This window comes from Xenopus laevis, chromosome 6S (assembly GCF_017654675.1).
Source record: "Xenopus laevis strain J_2021 chromosome 6S, Xenopus_laevis_v10.1, whole genome shotgun sequence".
Taxonomy (NCBI): domain Eukaryota; kingdom Metazoa; phylum Chordata; class Amphibia; order Anura; family Pipidae; genus Xenopus; species Xenopus laevis.
Genome location: NC_054382.1, coordinates 87,556,095 through 87,573,067, shown reverse-complemented (window position 1 = coordinate 87,573,067; position 16,973 = coordinate 87,556,095). Strand labels below are relative to the sequence as shown.

At 38.0% G+C, this 16,973-nt stretch overlaps 1 protein-coding gene across 3 annotated transcripts in view; it reads right to left on the bottom strand.

The window, feature by feature from the left end:
• The window catches only part of rttn.S (rotatin S homeolog), an 87,418-nt gene extending 71,812 nt beyond the window's left edge, over positions 1-15,606 (bottom strand). Inside the window, exons 1-9 of one of the 3 annotated variants that reach the window (XM_041567781.1) lie at positions 15,467-15,606; positions 13,199-13,267; positions 11,279-11,466; positions 6,121-6,319; positions 5,342-5,431; positions 3,774-3,867; positions 2,837-2,914; positions 1,728-1,842; positions 269-419 (exon numbers count right to left, since the gene is read on the bottom strand). In XM_041567781.1, the coding sequence (XP_041423715.1) occupies positions 269-419; positions 1,728-1,842; positions 2,837-2,914; positions 3,774-3,867; positions 5,342-5,431; positions 6,121-6,319; positions 11,279-11,466; positions 13,199-13,229 (946 nt within the window). In that variant the 5' untranslated portion in view covers positions 13,230-13,267; positions 15,467-15,606. Of the gene's footprint in view, positions 1-268; positions 420-1,727; positions 1,843-2,836; positions 2,915-3,773; positions 3,868-5,341; positions 5,432-6,120; positions 6,320-11,278; positions 11,467-13,198; positions 13,268-15,345 lie in introns of all 3 variants that reach the window. The other 2 variants (XM_041567780.1, XM_018223613.2) reach the window with 2 other exon arrangements.
• Positions 15,607-16,973: the final 1,367 nt, after the last annotated feature.

Sequence of the window (16,973 nt, the reverse complement as noted above, 5' to 3'; positions counted from 1 at the left end):
TGAATATGATCCCTGTGTAGGTGTATAAGGCTTGCCACTTTTTGGACTTACTGAGTGACTGACGTAGAGTATTTTTTAGAACAGTTTTAATGCTGACCAATTACCACTAACTGCCTCAGACCAGAATTACAGTTAACTGTCAGATGTTAAAATACCTTAAATCAAATCTTGTAAATTAAACCAAATGTCTTCACATTAAAGAAAATAAAATTACATGTTAAGGCCTTAACTCAACGTCATAAAGAAAGATTTTATTTGTAATTCTTACCTTGCTTTGTACTTAAAAAATCTGGATCCCTGTGAAAACTAAATCTATTTCTAAGCTGTGTACATAACTGGGATAGACATGAAATAGACTGTGATGCCAAATGTTGCTGACCATCTTTTTCTGATGCAAGTCCAAGTAAAGACAGTAGGCTCTGAAACACAAAAAATACAATAAAATAAATGTTATTCATAAGAGTTCAATATTCATGTTATTCATAAGAGTTCAATATTCATAAAACCATAAAAGTCCTTCTCGGTTATCACCCTTGCAATTGCCATGTACTTTTGCTTAAAGAATGTGTTATTGGGGGCGTGGTATGACCACTGACATGATAGCACAAACCTAAAAGAGCTCTGCAGCAAACCAGTCATAAAATCCTGAATAACACGAAATAACTTCCCAAAAACTGAGCTGGAGGAACCTAACTGGCAAGCATTACTGCAGAGAGAATTAATGGGTCAGCACAGCCCACTTAGAGAAGTACGCCTGCAAATCCCCACAAAATAGCGGCGACAAGGGCCATACCGCACAGCAAGTGAATCCTGAAAGAGGATGGGGAACCTGGACCCAGTGGCAAAAGGGAGCAAATACAGGTGATAATTACACCTTCTGAGGAGCAGACACCTCGGGATTTCATGCTGGAAATCAGGTCGACCAACAATGCCTGCACTGCTCTCATCAACGCGAAGACAGATGAAATGGGTCCCTAGAACCTCTAGCCCACAGCAATAAGCTGTAAACTTGGAGAACTTGGCATCCCTGGAACGGATTGTACTAGATAAAAGAGGTCAAATGCTCAAATACATTCAAATCTGGAGATTCTAGAACAGCTTTGTGGAGTTATACGACACTGCCCCAGAAACAGTCCTAGTCTGACCAAGGAGAGAAGTGGGGGTGAGACAAATAAAGTTGGATAAGAATAAATTGGTGATGTATAAGGGGTACCAACGTTTATGACTTTAAACAACTGTACTTTTTATAAGAAGTTAAAACTGTTATGTCAATAACTTGTTTTAATAAAGCGTCCTATTGAGCAAAAAAAAAAAAAAGAATGTGCTACTTTATTATGGTGCACATTTTGAATATTGTACATTTTTTAATTAAAGTCCCTTGAGATAGAAAGCCCTACGAAATAATTATTTAAAGTGGTATGAACATACATAGAGATATCAAGCCATTGATTGTTAGATTCATGGAAGCTGCACTTCAACATTCATATTTTTAACGATGCATCACTAAAGTAACTTGCTTTAAACAAATAAATAAATCATTAAACCAGTGGCTTTCCAGATGCTTCGGAAATCATTCTGTCATGGGCATTGTAATTCAGAAACTACTGGTGAGCCACAAGTTGAAGATGTCAGCATTAGGTCATAAAGTGTCTTTGCCTATTGATGTGCAAAGTAAAAATACACAGTATCACCAAACAAGAGAATCAAGTGGTTTCCCCTAAACTAACCTGTACAATTTTTGGCCTTTGAAGAAAAATTTCAGGAGGAAAGTCTTGCATAACAACATCCTGCAGCAGCTGGCAACTTCTCCATATTAAGCTCTGGCTATTGCTTCTTAAAGAGCTGAAATTAACGTTATGAAGTAGAAAAAACAACATTAAAGGGCAACTAAAGTCTAAAATAGAATAATGTTAGAAATGCTGTATTTTGTATACTAAATATAAACATGAACTTACTGCACCAGCAGCCTAATAAGACAAATGATTTATGCTTTCAAAGTTGGCGCAGGGGGCTGTCATCTTGTAACTTCTGCAATATCAAGACTCAGTGTGGTCTAGGCTTCAGTTGGGAGGTTAAGCTTAGGGATCGTCATAAATTATCAAAACAGCACAAGTCAAATAATATCTGCCATAGAAACCAATACAGCAAAACTGATTAATAATCAGAATATAAAGACTGAACTGAGTCTCTGGATACAAATCTCTGCAGGGAATCCAACAATGCTGCTGGAGATCTGGGAAGTAAGAAATGGGGGTGGCTCCCCCAGCCATTTGAAAGTATTATCGTTTACCTGTACAGCAGTTGGGGACCGTCTGACAATTCCTATCCACAGCAGTAAAAGAAGGGTGAATTTCACTGCGTACAGTCAGGTTTATTATAAAAACAGTAGACTTTTTTTTTTATTAAAGTATATTGGAGATATATTTCTTTTTCATTAAAGAAAGTAAAAATGGGATTTTATATTTTTGCCTTTACATCCCCTTTAAATGTATGCACACCGACTTCAAGATCCAACATAAAATAGGGTACCTTTTAAATTTCCATTTCTATGGCAGACTTTGGTTTGAAGCTTAAAATAGAAAACAATTGAATAGGACTAAAACAGTCAGCAAAGCACCAGTATTTTCCCTTTCCTCTGACTCTTACCATGCTTACTTATATTGCAAAATGTGATACAAAATAAATTAGCAGGTTAGGAATATGGTCCCTGAGATTTATCCATTACTAGGATTGTCCACAGTGTTTAAAAAATTCACAACTGGTAATTTGTGCGGTTTTAGAATTAGCTTTTTTGTTTTGATGTTTTAATCTCCAGTTTCAGAACTTGAGCAGCTACCTGGTGGCTATGGTGCCATTTAACGTGACACCCAGGGAGTAGTTTGAGTGACAGACTGGAAGATGAACAGCAGAGGGTCTGAATAGAGAGATGACAAGGTAACAGTAACTGTAGACTTGGTTAGTGACGCCGAGAAACATACAGCATTTTAAACTGCAAGATGGAAAAAAGTAGAATAGGTAGGCAAAGAATTAAAAAACAATTACATAACAAAAACAAACATACAACAGCTAACTTAAACAGGAACTGCGCCCTTAGTTCTTGAATGCAGAAGGTGCTTTGGAAGCTAATGGACAGAAGAGCTGCTTAAATGGAAAGTGTGCACTCCTAATTGCAGACAAACTCAGTTGTTAGTGGAAGTAAAAACAGTGGATATAAGACAGTTTCTTTCATGAACTATATTTTTTTGCTGTTAAGAGTTCAAGTTTCCCTCTTCTACATAATGAGAGGAACCACATGAAAATGAATGCCAGTGCCTGTTATACAGATGCAAGCCTGTGGCCCTTCAGATACTGATGAACATCTTAAAATTTTCAAGTGGTTTCCACCACTGCTTATTGCTTGCTGACACTATGGAGCAGATTTAGCAAAATGTGAGATTAAAGTTTACAACAGAAATAGTATTTATGGATGAATGGATGGAAAGAAAATGTGGGTGCACATACAGTATATGCACATATAAAGTAAATAACTCACTCATATTGTGACACCTAAATTCTGCAGGTCTCATCTTCTCTCTCTGTTAAAGAAAGCCTACCAAATATAAGCACCCAGATAGATTTTCAGCATTTGCTTCACAGCTTCATAGTGAGGTGTTTTTGGACTGCTGCACCTGGTCCACAATACTACAATTCAAGTCAGCCACAAAGACTACAATCTGCTTAAAAAACAATATATAAAAGTAATTTTATGAAATTACATAACTAATTTAGGTTACCTTTCATTTGATGAGAGCACATGTTTATCTGTTGTTGTTAATGGCAACCAAGGAAAGGTAGAAAACTTCAGACATTTAACTGGACAGTGACTTGCTGTTTGAAGTGAAATAAGAAAAATAAGTATGAGTACACAATGTAGATCCTTATATGGGCTTAGTTCTGGATAGCTTTATAATACTAATATTTTTACAGGTCTACATGGTAGTAACTTTAAAACTGAAGTACAATATTTATATAATTTGAATAAAGTCAAATCCACATTATACAGGATTGTTTACAGTCCCTTTAAGTCGAGTCATTTTTTCAAATTTACAGGGTTTTTTTTTTTTGTTTAGTCACCCCAGTCACTAACCCCCAGTCACTAACCATTTTCTTAATTTAAAATTGAGTTTGCATTAAAAGGGGACGTTCACCTTTCAAACACTTTTTTCAGTCACGTTGGTTTCAGATAATCACCAGAAATAAATACTTTTTCTAATTACTTCTATTTTCTATTTGTGGCCATTTTTATAATAGTGTAAAAGTGTAAAGTTTCATTTGTCACCTTCAGCTCTGGGAGGGAAGGACATTTGTTATCTTTGTCCCTGCTGAACTGAATTCATGAGTTTCATTAAAGGCAGCTGTTAGAATTGATACAATAGTTGCTAATATTCCAAAGATACTGCAAAGAAATGTAGCAAATTGTAACAGTTCAGAATGCTCCTGGATCACTGAGCTGCCAGATTGTAACACCAGAAACATTAAACTTTATACTTCAGTTTTGGGAGAACAGTAAAAAAAAAGAAAAGATGGAAAGCAATTGAAGAAAGTATTTGGTTATGATGAACAATCTGAAAACAACTCAACTGAAAAAAGTATTTGGGAGGTGAATAACCCCTTTAAGTCTTCATTTTTTATTTTGTAGTTTTTAGAATATGTACATATTATGTTCGGAAACATTTATGATTTATCTGCTATGGTTAATAAGTCATAATTACCTTAGCAACTAGGTAGCAAGCAGAATAAAAGAACAACACAAGTGGACTTTTAAAGAGAAATAACTTAAAATAAGTGCATGTAGATTATTAACCAAAACATAAGTTTTTTTCTTGATTTCCAGGGTCATTGACCCACACAACCATAAGGCAGTTTCAGCTGCAGGAAGGAGTAGCAGTGTTCTCTCCAGAAACAAAATTTCTGCAAGTGTAGAAAATGACTGGATAGTCTATATAAATAAACAGTCACATGCTTTAAAGACACCAACTTGCCTGCCATTAACAGAACACTATATTACTGAAGCTGATAGGACTGTGTACTTCTGAAAACAGTTTTTAATCCTACCAGCTTGTGAGAAAAGTGTTCTATTATGACAAGTAATGTGGAAGCAGTGACAAAGCCAGATGGCGATGCAATAACAGGCTGAGGAGAACACTGAACTGTTTGGATGGTCATTGCAAAACAAGCACTATTAATGAGAATGCAAAGGGTGCCTAGTAGACCTGGCTTTTAGAGAGAGAAAAGTATATTCTTTAAAAGTTTACTAGTCAGTATAGCTACATTATTATTGAAACAGAATTGAAAAGTAAACCTGCAGTTTCTTCTGGTGAATTTTCTGAAGTTTGCAAAGTTAGCACTTGTTGAAAATATCCATCAGTCAAGCTGCCTTCTTGCTGTAAAGCTAAAAAGAAATGAATGATGTAATAACATTTTTTATATTCTTATACTCTACTGGCCTTTACCATTGGTTTTACATGATCTCATATTCAGGAACTAACAGTATAATAAAGTGCTCTGAAAGATAGATTTTCTGTTAAAGTAAAGTAAGTAAAACAGCCATGAAGACCAACAAGAAATCTCTAAACAGTATGATACTTAAGAAAAGTCTCCCTTCAACTGAAAGATTTGCTCGATTGGTTGCCCTGTAACGGTGACCTCACAACCTTACTTTGTTAGCAAAAGACATGAACATTTGCATGTGTCTACCCCAAAACTATTATTTAGACTGTTCAGACTCTCCTAAAGCTGCACCAAAGTTCATTGGCCAAACCAGCACAACCAGGACCCATTTCCTTGGACAAGGAAACGCACAAATATCACAGAATAAATACAGAAACATATCCCCCCATATAAAATGGTTCTGATAGATATAGTTTTCCTCCATTGCATGTCAGAGTTACCAGTACACGACCGAAAACAGAAGAGGTGAGCCTCATCTACAAACATGGTGATCAATGTATATTCATTATACATTGCAGTAGTTGCACTGTGCAGCCTATCCAAAATGCTAAAACATTGTACTCCAGTTCTACTAGATCCAGATTTTTATGTTTATGCAAGAAGGCAGCTATGATAGAAATGGAAATGTACCTGTATATTTTTGTGATGTCCAGGATTTTACTTCATGTGGGGAATCCTGACTGTTATATGCCAGTTCTGTAGGAAGAAGGAACAAACCATCCAAAATGCTATCCACTACTGCCTGAAGATCTGGTTCTACATTTGACCGCAGTTGTGAGAAGAAATCCACTGCACCAAGTTGAATGAGCCACTGTGCTGCTCCCGAGTGCTTAAAAAATGCAATGTTAGTACATTAGGGTACAACCAAATCATGCTGTATCTTTCCTTTGCTGTACAGGTATGGGATCCATAGACCAGAAACCTGTTATCCAGAAAGCTCTGAATTACACAAATTTAAGCAAATAATGAACTTTTTTAAAAAGGTTTCCTTTTTCTCTGTAATAATTAAACAGTACATTGTACTTGATCCCAACAAAGATATAATTAATCCTTATTGGAGGCAAAACAATCGTATTGGGTTTATTTAATGTTTAAATAATTTTGTAGTATTATATAGTAGATCAGTTATCCCAAAAAACAACAGCTTCAAAGCATTCTGGATAACAGGTCCTAAACCTGCATCAGCAACTAGAATGGTTATACAGGTATAGGATCCAGAAAACTCAGAATTTTGTAAAGGCCGTCTCCCATAGACACCGTTTTATCCAAATAATCCAATTTTTCAAAAATGATTTCCTTTTTCTCTGTAATAATAAAACTGTAACTTGAACTTAATCCAAACTAAGATATAATTAATCAATATTGGAAGCAAAACCAGTCTATTGGGTTTATTTAATGTTTATGATTTTCTATTAGACAAGGTATGAAGATCCAAATTACAGAAAGGTCCTGAGCATTCTGGATAACAGGTCCCATACTTATAATATTTTGAGGCTGCTCTTTAAATCTGGGAGAGATCCTGCTGCATACCTATTTCCCAGTAAAAACAAAATACTTTTTTTTTGCATTAACAAAGTATTGGGTATTTAAAGTCTAAATAGAAGGCTATATCATGAGATGGATTGCTGACCAGATCGCTGGGTGCAATGGACAAACCACTACCACATGTGGGAAAGAAAAAAAGGAGACTTTTTTTTTTTTTTTTTTTATATTACTGTGCAATTCAAAAGCACCTGCCCGGGACAGGTGAGCAGCAACATTTTCTATTCATTAGCAAAGTGAGTCACTAATATTCCATTGGTTGAAATCTCAATTAAAAAAAAAAAAAGTATGGGATCCGTTATCCAGAAAACTCCCCAATTACAAAAATGCTGTCTCACATAGACACATGTAAAGCAGATAAAGGGGGAGGAGTGGTAGTTTTGAATAAATGTGATTATGACAATGAGGCCTCCCGACAGTTAAGCAATGATACTCATTATAAAAAAATTTGAGAGTGATCCCTCTATACAATTAAGGGATGAAATTAAGATCTTATATTCTGCTGTCATGGAAGGTATAATTACCGATGATGTGTATGATTTACTATTTCGCTTAGAGACTAAGGTTCCCCACATTTATTTTCTACTGAAAATACACAAGTCCCTTTTGACACCACCTGGGTGCCCCATAGTGAGTAATGTGGGCTCTTTATTACAGCCATTGGCTATTTACATTGATTTCGCTTTACAGGAAATAACCCCCACTCTGAAACAGTGTAAGAGACACTGGGGGTTTCTTACTAAGATTAGAAGAGATACCAGTACCAACTGAGGATTTTCTCCTCTGTTCAAATGATGTCTGTGATTATTCACCTCTATCCCACATGATGAGGGTATACAATGTGTGCGTTCATACCTCGGTAATACCAAAACATCTACACATCAGATCACATTTTTATGCACATTATTGGAAATGGTACTTATGAAAAATTTATTTTCTTTTAATAATTTACTTTTACAAACACAAGGTTGCGCTATGGGAGCTAATATGTCACCTGTATATGCAAAAATCTTTCTGGATTTTTTTGAGAACACTCATTTTTTCTAATTTGGAGTATTCAGCGCATATTATAACATATATGCGGTATGTGGATGACACGTTTTTTCTTTAGAAAGGTGGTAAGATAATTAAGAAAATCCAGTAATTTATCTTTAACAGTGTGCATAGAACAATAACATTTACTTTGGAGTAACACTCCTCCAATATACATTTTTTCGATGTGGATATTCCCAAGTTTTACAACATTGGTTTTTATGAAACAGCTCGTAATACAACAGATCGTAATAACCTTTTAAGTTCCACAAGCTTTCACGCTCCCGGCTTAACGGTTTACCAAAAAGCCAATTAATGCGTGTTAGAAGAATTACTTCTAACGACAATTTATATGCATACGAGTCAGAAAAAATGACAAATTTACAGCAAAAGGTTATGATAGGAATACACTGCTAAATATTCGTGATGAGGTTGGAAAAATATCACAAACAAACTTACTTGTAACAAAAAAGGTTGTTTCAACTAAACAGAAACGTATTCCTTTTGTTTCAACTTATGATACCAATGCTAAATATATACAGGGAACAATTCTTTAAAATCTGACACTAAGTTTGGTAATCTGTTTACCCTACCCCGATTTTTTCATACAAGCGGGGAAGGAATATTGGAGACTTAGTTAAAAAGATAAATATATCAAATATGAGTAATAAAAATACCAACAGGGTCGGCACTTTTCCTTGCCTTAATTGTGGCCACTGTATCAAAGGCAATTATGTTACTCATCCACAGAAAGGTACAAAACATTTTATAAAGGGCTTTCATACCTGCAATTCAAATGGGGTAATTTACTGTCTAAAGTGCCCTTGCAGCCTGGCTTATGTTGGCCAAAAGAGCAGACCAGTGAGAATACGGTTAAATGAACACAAATCAGCCATCAGAAATTACAAACCAACCCAAAAAGAAACAAATAAGGAAACTGAGAAAAAAGGGAAGAAACAGAAAACCCTTTTATACAACTGTTTTTTTGATGAGGGTCACAGAACTTCCCAGCTAAGATGGCAGGTTTTGGAAAAAGTAATAAATGCGGATTATGACTTGAGGTTAAAATTAACCCAGCGTGAAAGTTATTGGATCTTGCAAACTCAGTCCCCTAGAGGGTTAAATGAGGAGTTTAGCCTGACTTGTTACTTATAACAATTTTTATCTACTATGTATATTCCTTTACAGATTCGCCTAACTGTTTGATAGAATACATTAGCAAGGGAAAGGTATGGCTTATATTTTCTTACTAAAAGGGTTGTTTCTGCTATATTAACCCTTTATTACAAAGCATTAGATGCTATATTTGAGCTTTATGACAGTTCTTGTTTAACTACAAAATTCTATATGGTAAAGCATTATCTTATTGTGAAAATGTACCCCTAATAGCATTTAAATTACCAACTTTACAGGATTTGCTTGGACTTTGTGAATAAGAAAGCTTTTCCTCTTTTTGGACTTTATTTATTTTTGGACTTAATGTGAATTTACATAATTTGAGGTGGGGATACTTGTGTGTAACACATTTAAGGATGATGGTGGGGGTTTACAGAACATCTGACTAAGGGGCAAGTCCCCGAAATGTTGTATTGCTGGCTTAACATAAAACACGGGAGAATCCCTTGAGCAATCTACATGTGCTGGAGTCAATTGTATTTACTGAATTGTGGAGGGGCCGTCCTCCTATACCCCAAGCAGCGTGTATAATTAGTGGAGAGGCCAGGTGTGCAGGTGCAATCTACTGCCTAAATGTCTCACAGACTCCATTATAAGCAAATAATCCAAATTTTTAAAAATTCCTTTTTCTCTATAATAAAAAAAATAATAGAGTACCTTGTACTTAATCCATACTAAGATATAATTAATCATTGCTGGAAGCAAAACCAATTCATTCCGGTTTATTTAGTTTTGTATAATTTTTGCTTGATCATGCGTTTCCAAGCCTCATAGCTGTACACATTGACAGGCACAGTACCCAAAATTCTTTACAAAGGGGTGGTGTCCAATTATAAAAGGGACTGACACAGAATATTTTTTAATGGTTTTGTTAAAGGGCACCTGTTGCCAAAAAAAGTGTATAATGAGCGCATGCTGCAACTTGGATTATGCACATACATGTGACGTCAGAAGTACGTTATGTACGTGCTCTGGTCAACATGGCCACTCGCTAACCAACTATGGTCACCCACTAACCAGAGCACGGGCTCCTTTGGTTGCGGATATTTTTTTGGCAACAGGTGCCCTTTAATGGAGACCAAAAAAAATAAATAAATAAAAAAAGCTCCCCTTAACTACCTACCTGCCATTGTTGTGGTTTGTTGACTAATGCACAGTGTGAGGAGGGGGGCAAGGGCATTTTAGGGGAGGGTGATTCTGCTTTAAAGAGAAGCAAACCCAAAAGTTAAAAAAAAAAAAACAAACCTACACCCCTACCCTACATAGACCCCCCCTTCCTCCTCCTCCCAGCCCAAGTGTTACCCCAGGCAAATGCCCCTAACTTTCTACTTACCCCTCGTTGCAGATTCAGGCATCAGAGTTCACGGCCACCATCTGCAGCAATTTTCGTTTCGAGCATGGGGCATGTGCAGCTGTCGCAAAACAGAAAATTACTCCAACTGTGCATGCGCTGCTTCACCAGTCTCATATTGAAGATTACCGAAGAGAAGATGGTGCCTGTGAACTCAGCTGGACAGAATCTGCACAGAGTGGTAAGACTTGGGGGGGAGGGGGTCTATGTAGGGTATGGGGATAGGGTTTTTTTAACTTTTGGGTTTGCTTCTCCTTTAAGCACATCATTGCTTACTGGTGTAAGCTCCCAAGCATATCTTTGTACTGTAATCAATGTAAATTGCTGCCTATCAACCCTAAGCAGAATAGGTTTGTACTTTGAGGAGCATACATATTATTATTACCCTTATTAAATTTCTCCATTTATAAATTATCTGCTTTTGGGTGAGCAATTTCAAAAAAGTTCTTTGCTGCTTGTTAAGGTGTGATATATAGAAAAAAAACAATCACAAGCTTGTAACGGTGACATAACATTTTTAGTTAATTTGCAACCTAGTAATCTTGAATACATTCATTAAATAAGACTACTTTAAGGCAAGAAGACGAGATCTGCCACAATACGTCACTAATCTCATTTACTTGTCAGGGAAAATTGAAAGATTGATGTGAAGTGGCATAAATACTGTAATAAATTAAAATTTCTCACCTTAACCAGCTTATTTAAAAGATGTAGTACTTCTGCTTTCATTGGCACTGCTGGGAAATTAAACCATTCTAAAAGATGTAGTAGGAATGACTTCTCTTGTGCCAAGTCAGCTAATGAAACCAAATTATAGTCAAGCTTGCAAAGGATATTTTTTAGTGATCGTTCTCTAATCTCCATCAATTGATGACCTGTAAAAACAATGTTATGAGTAAAATAAGTATGAATAAATAAGTAAAATTAGAGCAATACTATATCTACGAAAAGCTTTGTTCTAAAGTTAAAGGGGTATTTCACCTTAAAATTAACTTTTTGTAAGCTGCACAAAATTATATTCCGATATAATTAGATTGATTGAGAGACAGGAATATGAATAGGAGAGGCCTGAACAGAAAGATAGGCAATAAAAGTAAAATTACAATAAAATTGTAGCCTCACAGAGCAATAGTTTTTTGGCCTGCTGGGGTCAGTCACCCCTATCTGAAAACAAGTGAGTCAGAAGAAAGTGGAAAACAACTTAAAAACTATTTTAAAAAAAAATGAAAAATGGAGATTAATATAACTGAAATGCACCTAACAGATTGGCATGCATTGGAGAGTTCCACCCAAAATCTGCCTGTATCAGAGGTGTCAAACATGCATTTAAGAAAGCTGCTTGTACCACCCTGTGACACCAGAGTCGGATAAACAAGTCTCTTTTTTCACAACTAACATCCACTGTCATGGAGTTGCCTTCCTGCCAGTTCTCCAAGTGTTCTATTCACTCACATGTATACAATATTTCTGTTAATGGCTTAGTGTATATGTACATGCTTTGAGCATGTAGCAGATATGTTCAGTGTATGAACTATGGTAAAGGCAGAGCATAGAACCCTGGGATTGGTACTAAGAAGACTCCATTATTGATTTGCATGGTCAGATATACAGGTAGAAACAACAGAATTCTACCTGTATCTGACGATTCAGCATTAACAGTGGCAGATGTTCAGTTGCCTTCAAAGACACCCAATCCAAATTTTCCACCTGGGCCGATATCCAAGCCTTCTGTAGATATCAGTCGGCTTATCTCCTGCCATACATACCGAATATTGTATGAAAATTTTTTTGTATGATATTATCAGTATGTCTATGGCCACCTTTGCAAATTACCACATTGAGGAATTTCAAGGTACATTCGCCATTTCTTTGACAAATACAATGTTCACAGAAAAGCAAGTTACATTTGTACCCAAGAAAACAGCAAACAGTTAATGGCATCCTACTTCTAAGGCGTGTAGTTTTAATTATTTCTATATCAAGTAAGCACTTTGGTTCAGCATTGCATTATATGAACTCTTAATAACAAAATGGTATACGAAGAAAACAAATCCTGCTGGGAAATTCTGGTATATAAGCTTACAGGGTCAACCCACAAATTAAAATAAAAGAGGAAAGGGATAAAAAAAAGAAGAGTTAGCTCAGGCTTTCAAATATCACATGGATTTCAAAAATCCGGTGAGCTTATCTTAAATAGGCCACCATACCATCATATTTTATTTCACTTATAACCTAATAAAAATATTAAGAACATAAATATGAATTTCATGAATGATTTATTTCCACATATTTGTCAAAGTATTACTGGATAGGTTAGCAGTTGTTTCAGCCTTGCCTCAGCAGGCACAAAGCCTGAGTAGCAAGCTGACTACAAGCTCCTTATAAACTCCCACTGTGCTCCTATATTGTGTATTTGAGACAGCCATTCTGTTTTGCCAAGCAAGCCTTTAGTGGAACAAAACAGTTACCGTACATTTAAAAGTGATATTCCCCTTGTTCAGCAGAAGTTCAGTATATAGGGCTTGTTTTTGCTTATTTGTTTTTTAACCACGCAATCGTTTTTGTTATTTCTTGAGCTAAACAGGGGTAATGAAGTAACTATCTTACCAAGTTTCTTCACTAAAGTTGAAAGCTCCATAACGGTTGATTACGCCTTCTCATCAACTATTGTTAGCACTGTAAGAGAGACATATCACAATATGACAAAAAGCAAGTAAGGAACACTAATCATAAGTGATAACCCCTAAATAAACCTATGTTTAGATTAATGCATAAGCAAACAAAGCTGTAGTGTTTAATTGGTCACATAAAAAAGTATTATCCATGTGTGCATTGGTTGTAGCCTAGTGAAAAGTGTGATTTTGGCTGTGCTTTGTATGGTGAGTTTTTAAAGTACACTAACTAGTTGCAAATATACCGTAGTATTCTGCACGGTTTATGCTCTGTTTGCTGTAGCTGCTAGTTTAAAGGAGAAGGAAACCCCCTGGGCGCAAAAATCCCTCCCCCTCCCCTGTGTTGCACCCCCTCCCTCCTCCCCCCTGGCCTACCTGTCCCCCCGGGCAAATGCTAACTTGTTACTCACCCCTCTGCGCAGGCCCTGTCCACGGAGCTCACAGACGCCATCTTTCCGATTTCACTTCGTTACATTCGGCGCATGCGCAGTAGCTCCGTACCGGTAAATGCTCCTACTGCGCATGCGCCAAAAACGCTGATCAAAGCAGATGACGCCTGTGAGCTCCGTGGACAGGACCTGTGCAGAGAGGTGAGTAACATGTTAGGGGCATTTGCCCGGCGGGACAGGTAGGCCAGGGGGGAGGGTTTTTGTGCCCAGGGAATTTCCTTCTCCTTTAACTTTCTATATGCCACCTGCCTTACTACTGGGGCTGGCGGATTCTATCGTTCAGGGTTTCTCTTTGGTCTAGGTCACAGCACAATAGGTAACATGTGGACAGGCCAGAACTGGCAATTAGTGGGTTCTGGCAAATGCCAGAAGGGCTGCTGTAAGATGTCATAGAAAGTAGGGATGCACTGAATCCAGGATTTGGTTCAGGATTCTCAGGATTCGGCCGAATCCATCTGCCCGGCCGAACCCTAATTTGCATTTGCAAATTAAGGGCAGGGAGGGAAATTGTGTGACTTTTTGTCACAAAAAAAGGAAGTAAAAATGTTTCCCCTTCCCACTCGTAGTTTGCATATGCAAATTAGAATTTGGTTCGATATTCGGCCTAATCTTTCGCAAAGGATTTGGGGATTCGACCACATCCAAAATAGTGGATTCGGTGCATCCCTTATAGAAAGTGGGCTGGTGGACCTCTGCCTACTAGGAATGCCAGGGCCTGTTTTGAATCCCAGTCCAGTCCTGCATGTGGAACAGCAAGATCAATGATCCCTTTCAGGTAGGGATGCACCGAATCCACTATTTTGGATTCGGCCGAACCCCGAATCCTTTGTGAAAGGAATAGGCGAAAATATGTTTTACTTCCTTGTTTTGTGACAAACAGTCACACAATTTCCTTCCCCGTGCCTAATTTGCATATGCAAATTAGGATTTGGTTCGACCCGTCAGAAGGATTCAGCAGAATCTGAATCCTGGCCGAATCCTGGATTCAGTGCATCCCTACTTTCAGGTCTAGACTGGGATTCAAAATATGCCTGGCATTTCAAGTACACAGAGGCCCAAAAAGCCCCCAGCAGCCCACTAAACATTGATTTTCTAAAACTTCTTATAGCAGCCCCTCTGGCATTTGCCAGATCCCACAGATTGCCAGTCCGGGCCTGATCGCTTTTTACAGAAACTAAAACGCAGCAATCAATATGCACTGTCCACAATAGCTATATTTATGTTCCTACTTAAAAATAAATGAGAACATTAGAAAAAAAAAAAACCAATGTTGGCATTACAAGTTTAAAAGGCAATTACAAGCAAAAATAATGAAATATATTTATCTGACTACAGCCCTGTGGCACTTACAGTTAGAGCTATGGCAGAAGAGCAGAAGAAAACTTAGGGAGGCAAAGAAGGACTTGGACTTGTGTCATATGGATGTTGTCTGTCATTTATATTCAAAGGTTTAAGTTGCCCTTGAAAAAAGTTTCTTCATCAAGATTAACCTGAATTTAACACGTTTTAATACGATACACATTTTGTAACAGTCTCATCTAAAAAGTAAGTGCTCCGTTCATTGTTTTCACTATTTTAACAGGTTCTCAGAAAAAACTTTTCATTATTAAAGCATCATTACAGAACTACGCACTGAGAATTAGATGATGACTTTGCGACAGGCGCAGTCCTCTCAAGCAGCCGCAGCTCGTATCCAACTGTATATTGGCCGTCAATGATCCTAACGCAACCCGCAGTCCCTGCTCGCTACTTACACGTCCCGCAGAGCTGTTAACTGCAGGTTCCTTGCCTCCTGTTTTACAGAAAACCCCGCCGCCACAAGTCTCATCACGCGAGATTATGGCGTCACGAAGCCGCTTGTGGGAGCGACAAGCAGAGAGGGCGCAGTTGAGCGTTCTACAATTAGAAGCAGCCACTAAGGGAAGGCTGCGTTGCTCACGGTTCTGTGCTTACGCTTATACTTTATTAGAGGACAAATATATAGATATATATTTGTGTTCTGGTTATCCTCAGCTTTCTGTATTTCGTCAGCCCTACGAATTGTGCCTGGGAAGTGTAAAAACAGATTCTCCCCTGGCAGTACCGCAGCCAACACAGCCTTTTGCCCAACAAGGAGAGAGTTTTTGTGCAGACTAAGGCCAGGTCAATGTTTCTGGTAATGTCGTACTTTGTGGGTCACGGTCTTTTACATAATGATCAATTTAGGGTAGAACTCCATGTGCGATTTCTGTGTGATCCGACGCGCAGTGCAAAAACGCAGGCGTCAAGTTGGATGCAACGGAAATAGCATTGTCGGATGGTGTCGCAGCATTGATCTGACGCTCGTCTGTATCCGACAGTCATGTCAGTCTCTTATCTTATTTCCGTTGCGTCCGACGTGACTTTTTGGCGCAGGGTGTCGGATGGCGCCAAAATCGCCCGTGGAGTTCTAGGAAACGAATGAATGAGATTAACCTGAAGTAATGTTTTACTCTTTCTTTCCTCTGGGAAGACTGCTGCTGGCAGGGGTTTCCCTTGTTTCACAGAGGGGTTGTTCCACAACAGCTGTCAACCATGGTTACCCATAAACAGACTTGCAATTATTTTTAAGGGGATGTAAAGGCAAAAAAATAAAATAAAATCCCATTTTTACTTTCTTTAATGAAAAAGAAACTATCTCCAATATACATTAATTTAAAAATATGTACCATTTTTCTAAGAAACCTGACTGTATGCAGTAAAATTCCCCGTTCATTTACTTGCAATGACTGTTGCGGATAGGAAACTTCAGGCGGTCCCTAGCTGCTCAGCAGGGAAACGATCATACTTTCAAACAGCAGGGGGGAGTCCCCCCACCAGGGCAGGGCCAAGGTATTTTGGCACCCTAGGCAAGGGCTTCACTCAATGCCCCCATCCCCCCCCCACCCGGTCCCTCATTACCATTTCCCACCTTACCATTCATATTGCCCCACATACCTTTGCCAGCACCTATCATATTGCCTCCATTTGTACCTGTGTCAATGGCAGTCAATTCCTCAGGTTGCTCCCAAATATGTACCTGTGCCAGCAGCTGCCAAGAGGGTGGTGGGGAGTGCTTCTACCCGCAGTATGAATCACGAGCAAGAGGGGGTTGGAACAGGTGGTTTATTAAATTGAAAAACTATTAAAGACCAAGAAAAATACAATTCCCCTTAAAAGTGCGCCCCCCCCATGATTGTGCCCTAGTCGTGTGCCTACTCTGCATACCCCTAGTTCCGGCCCTGCCCCCTACCTTACTTCCCA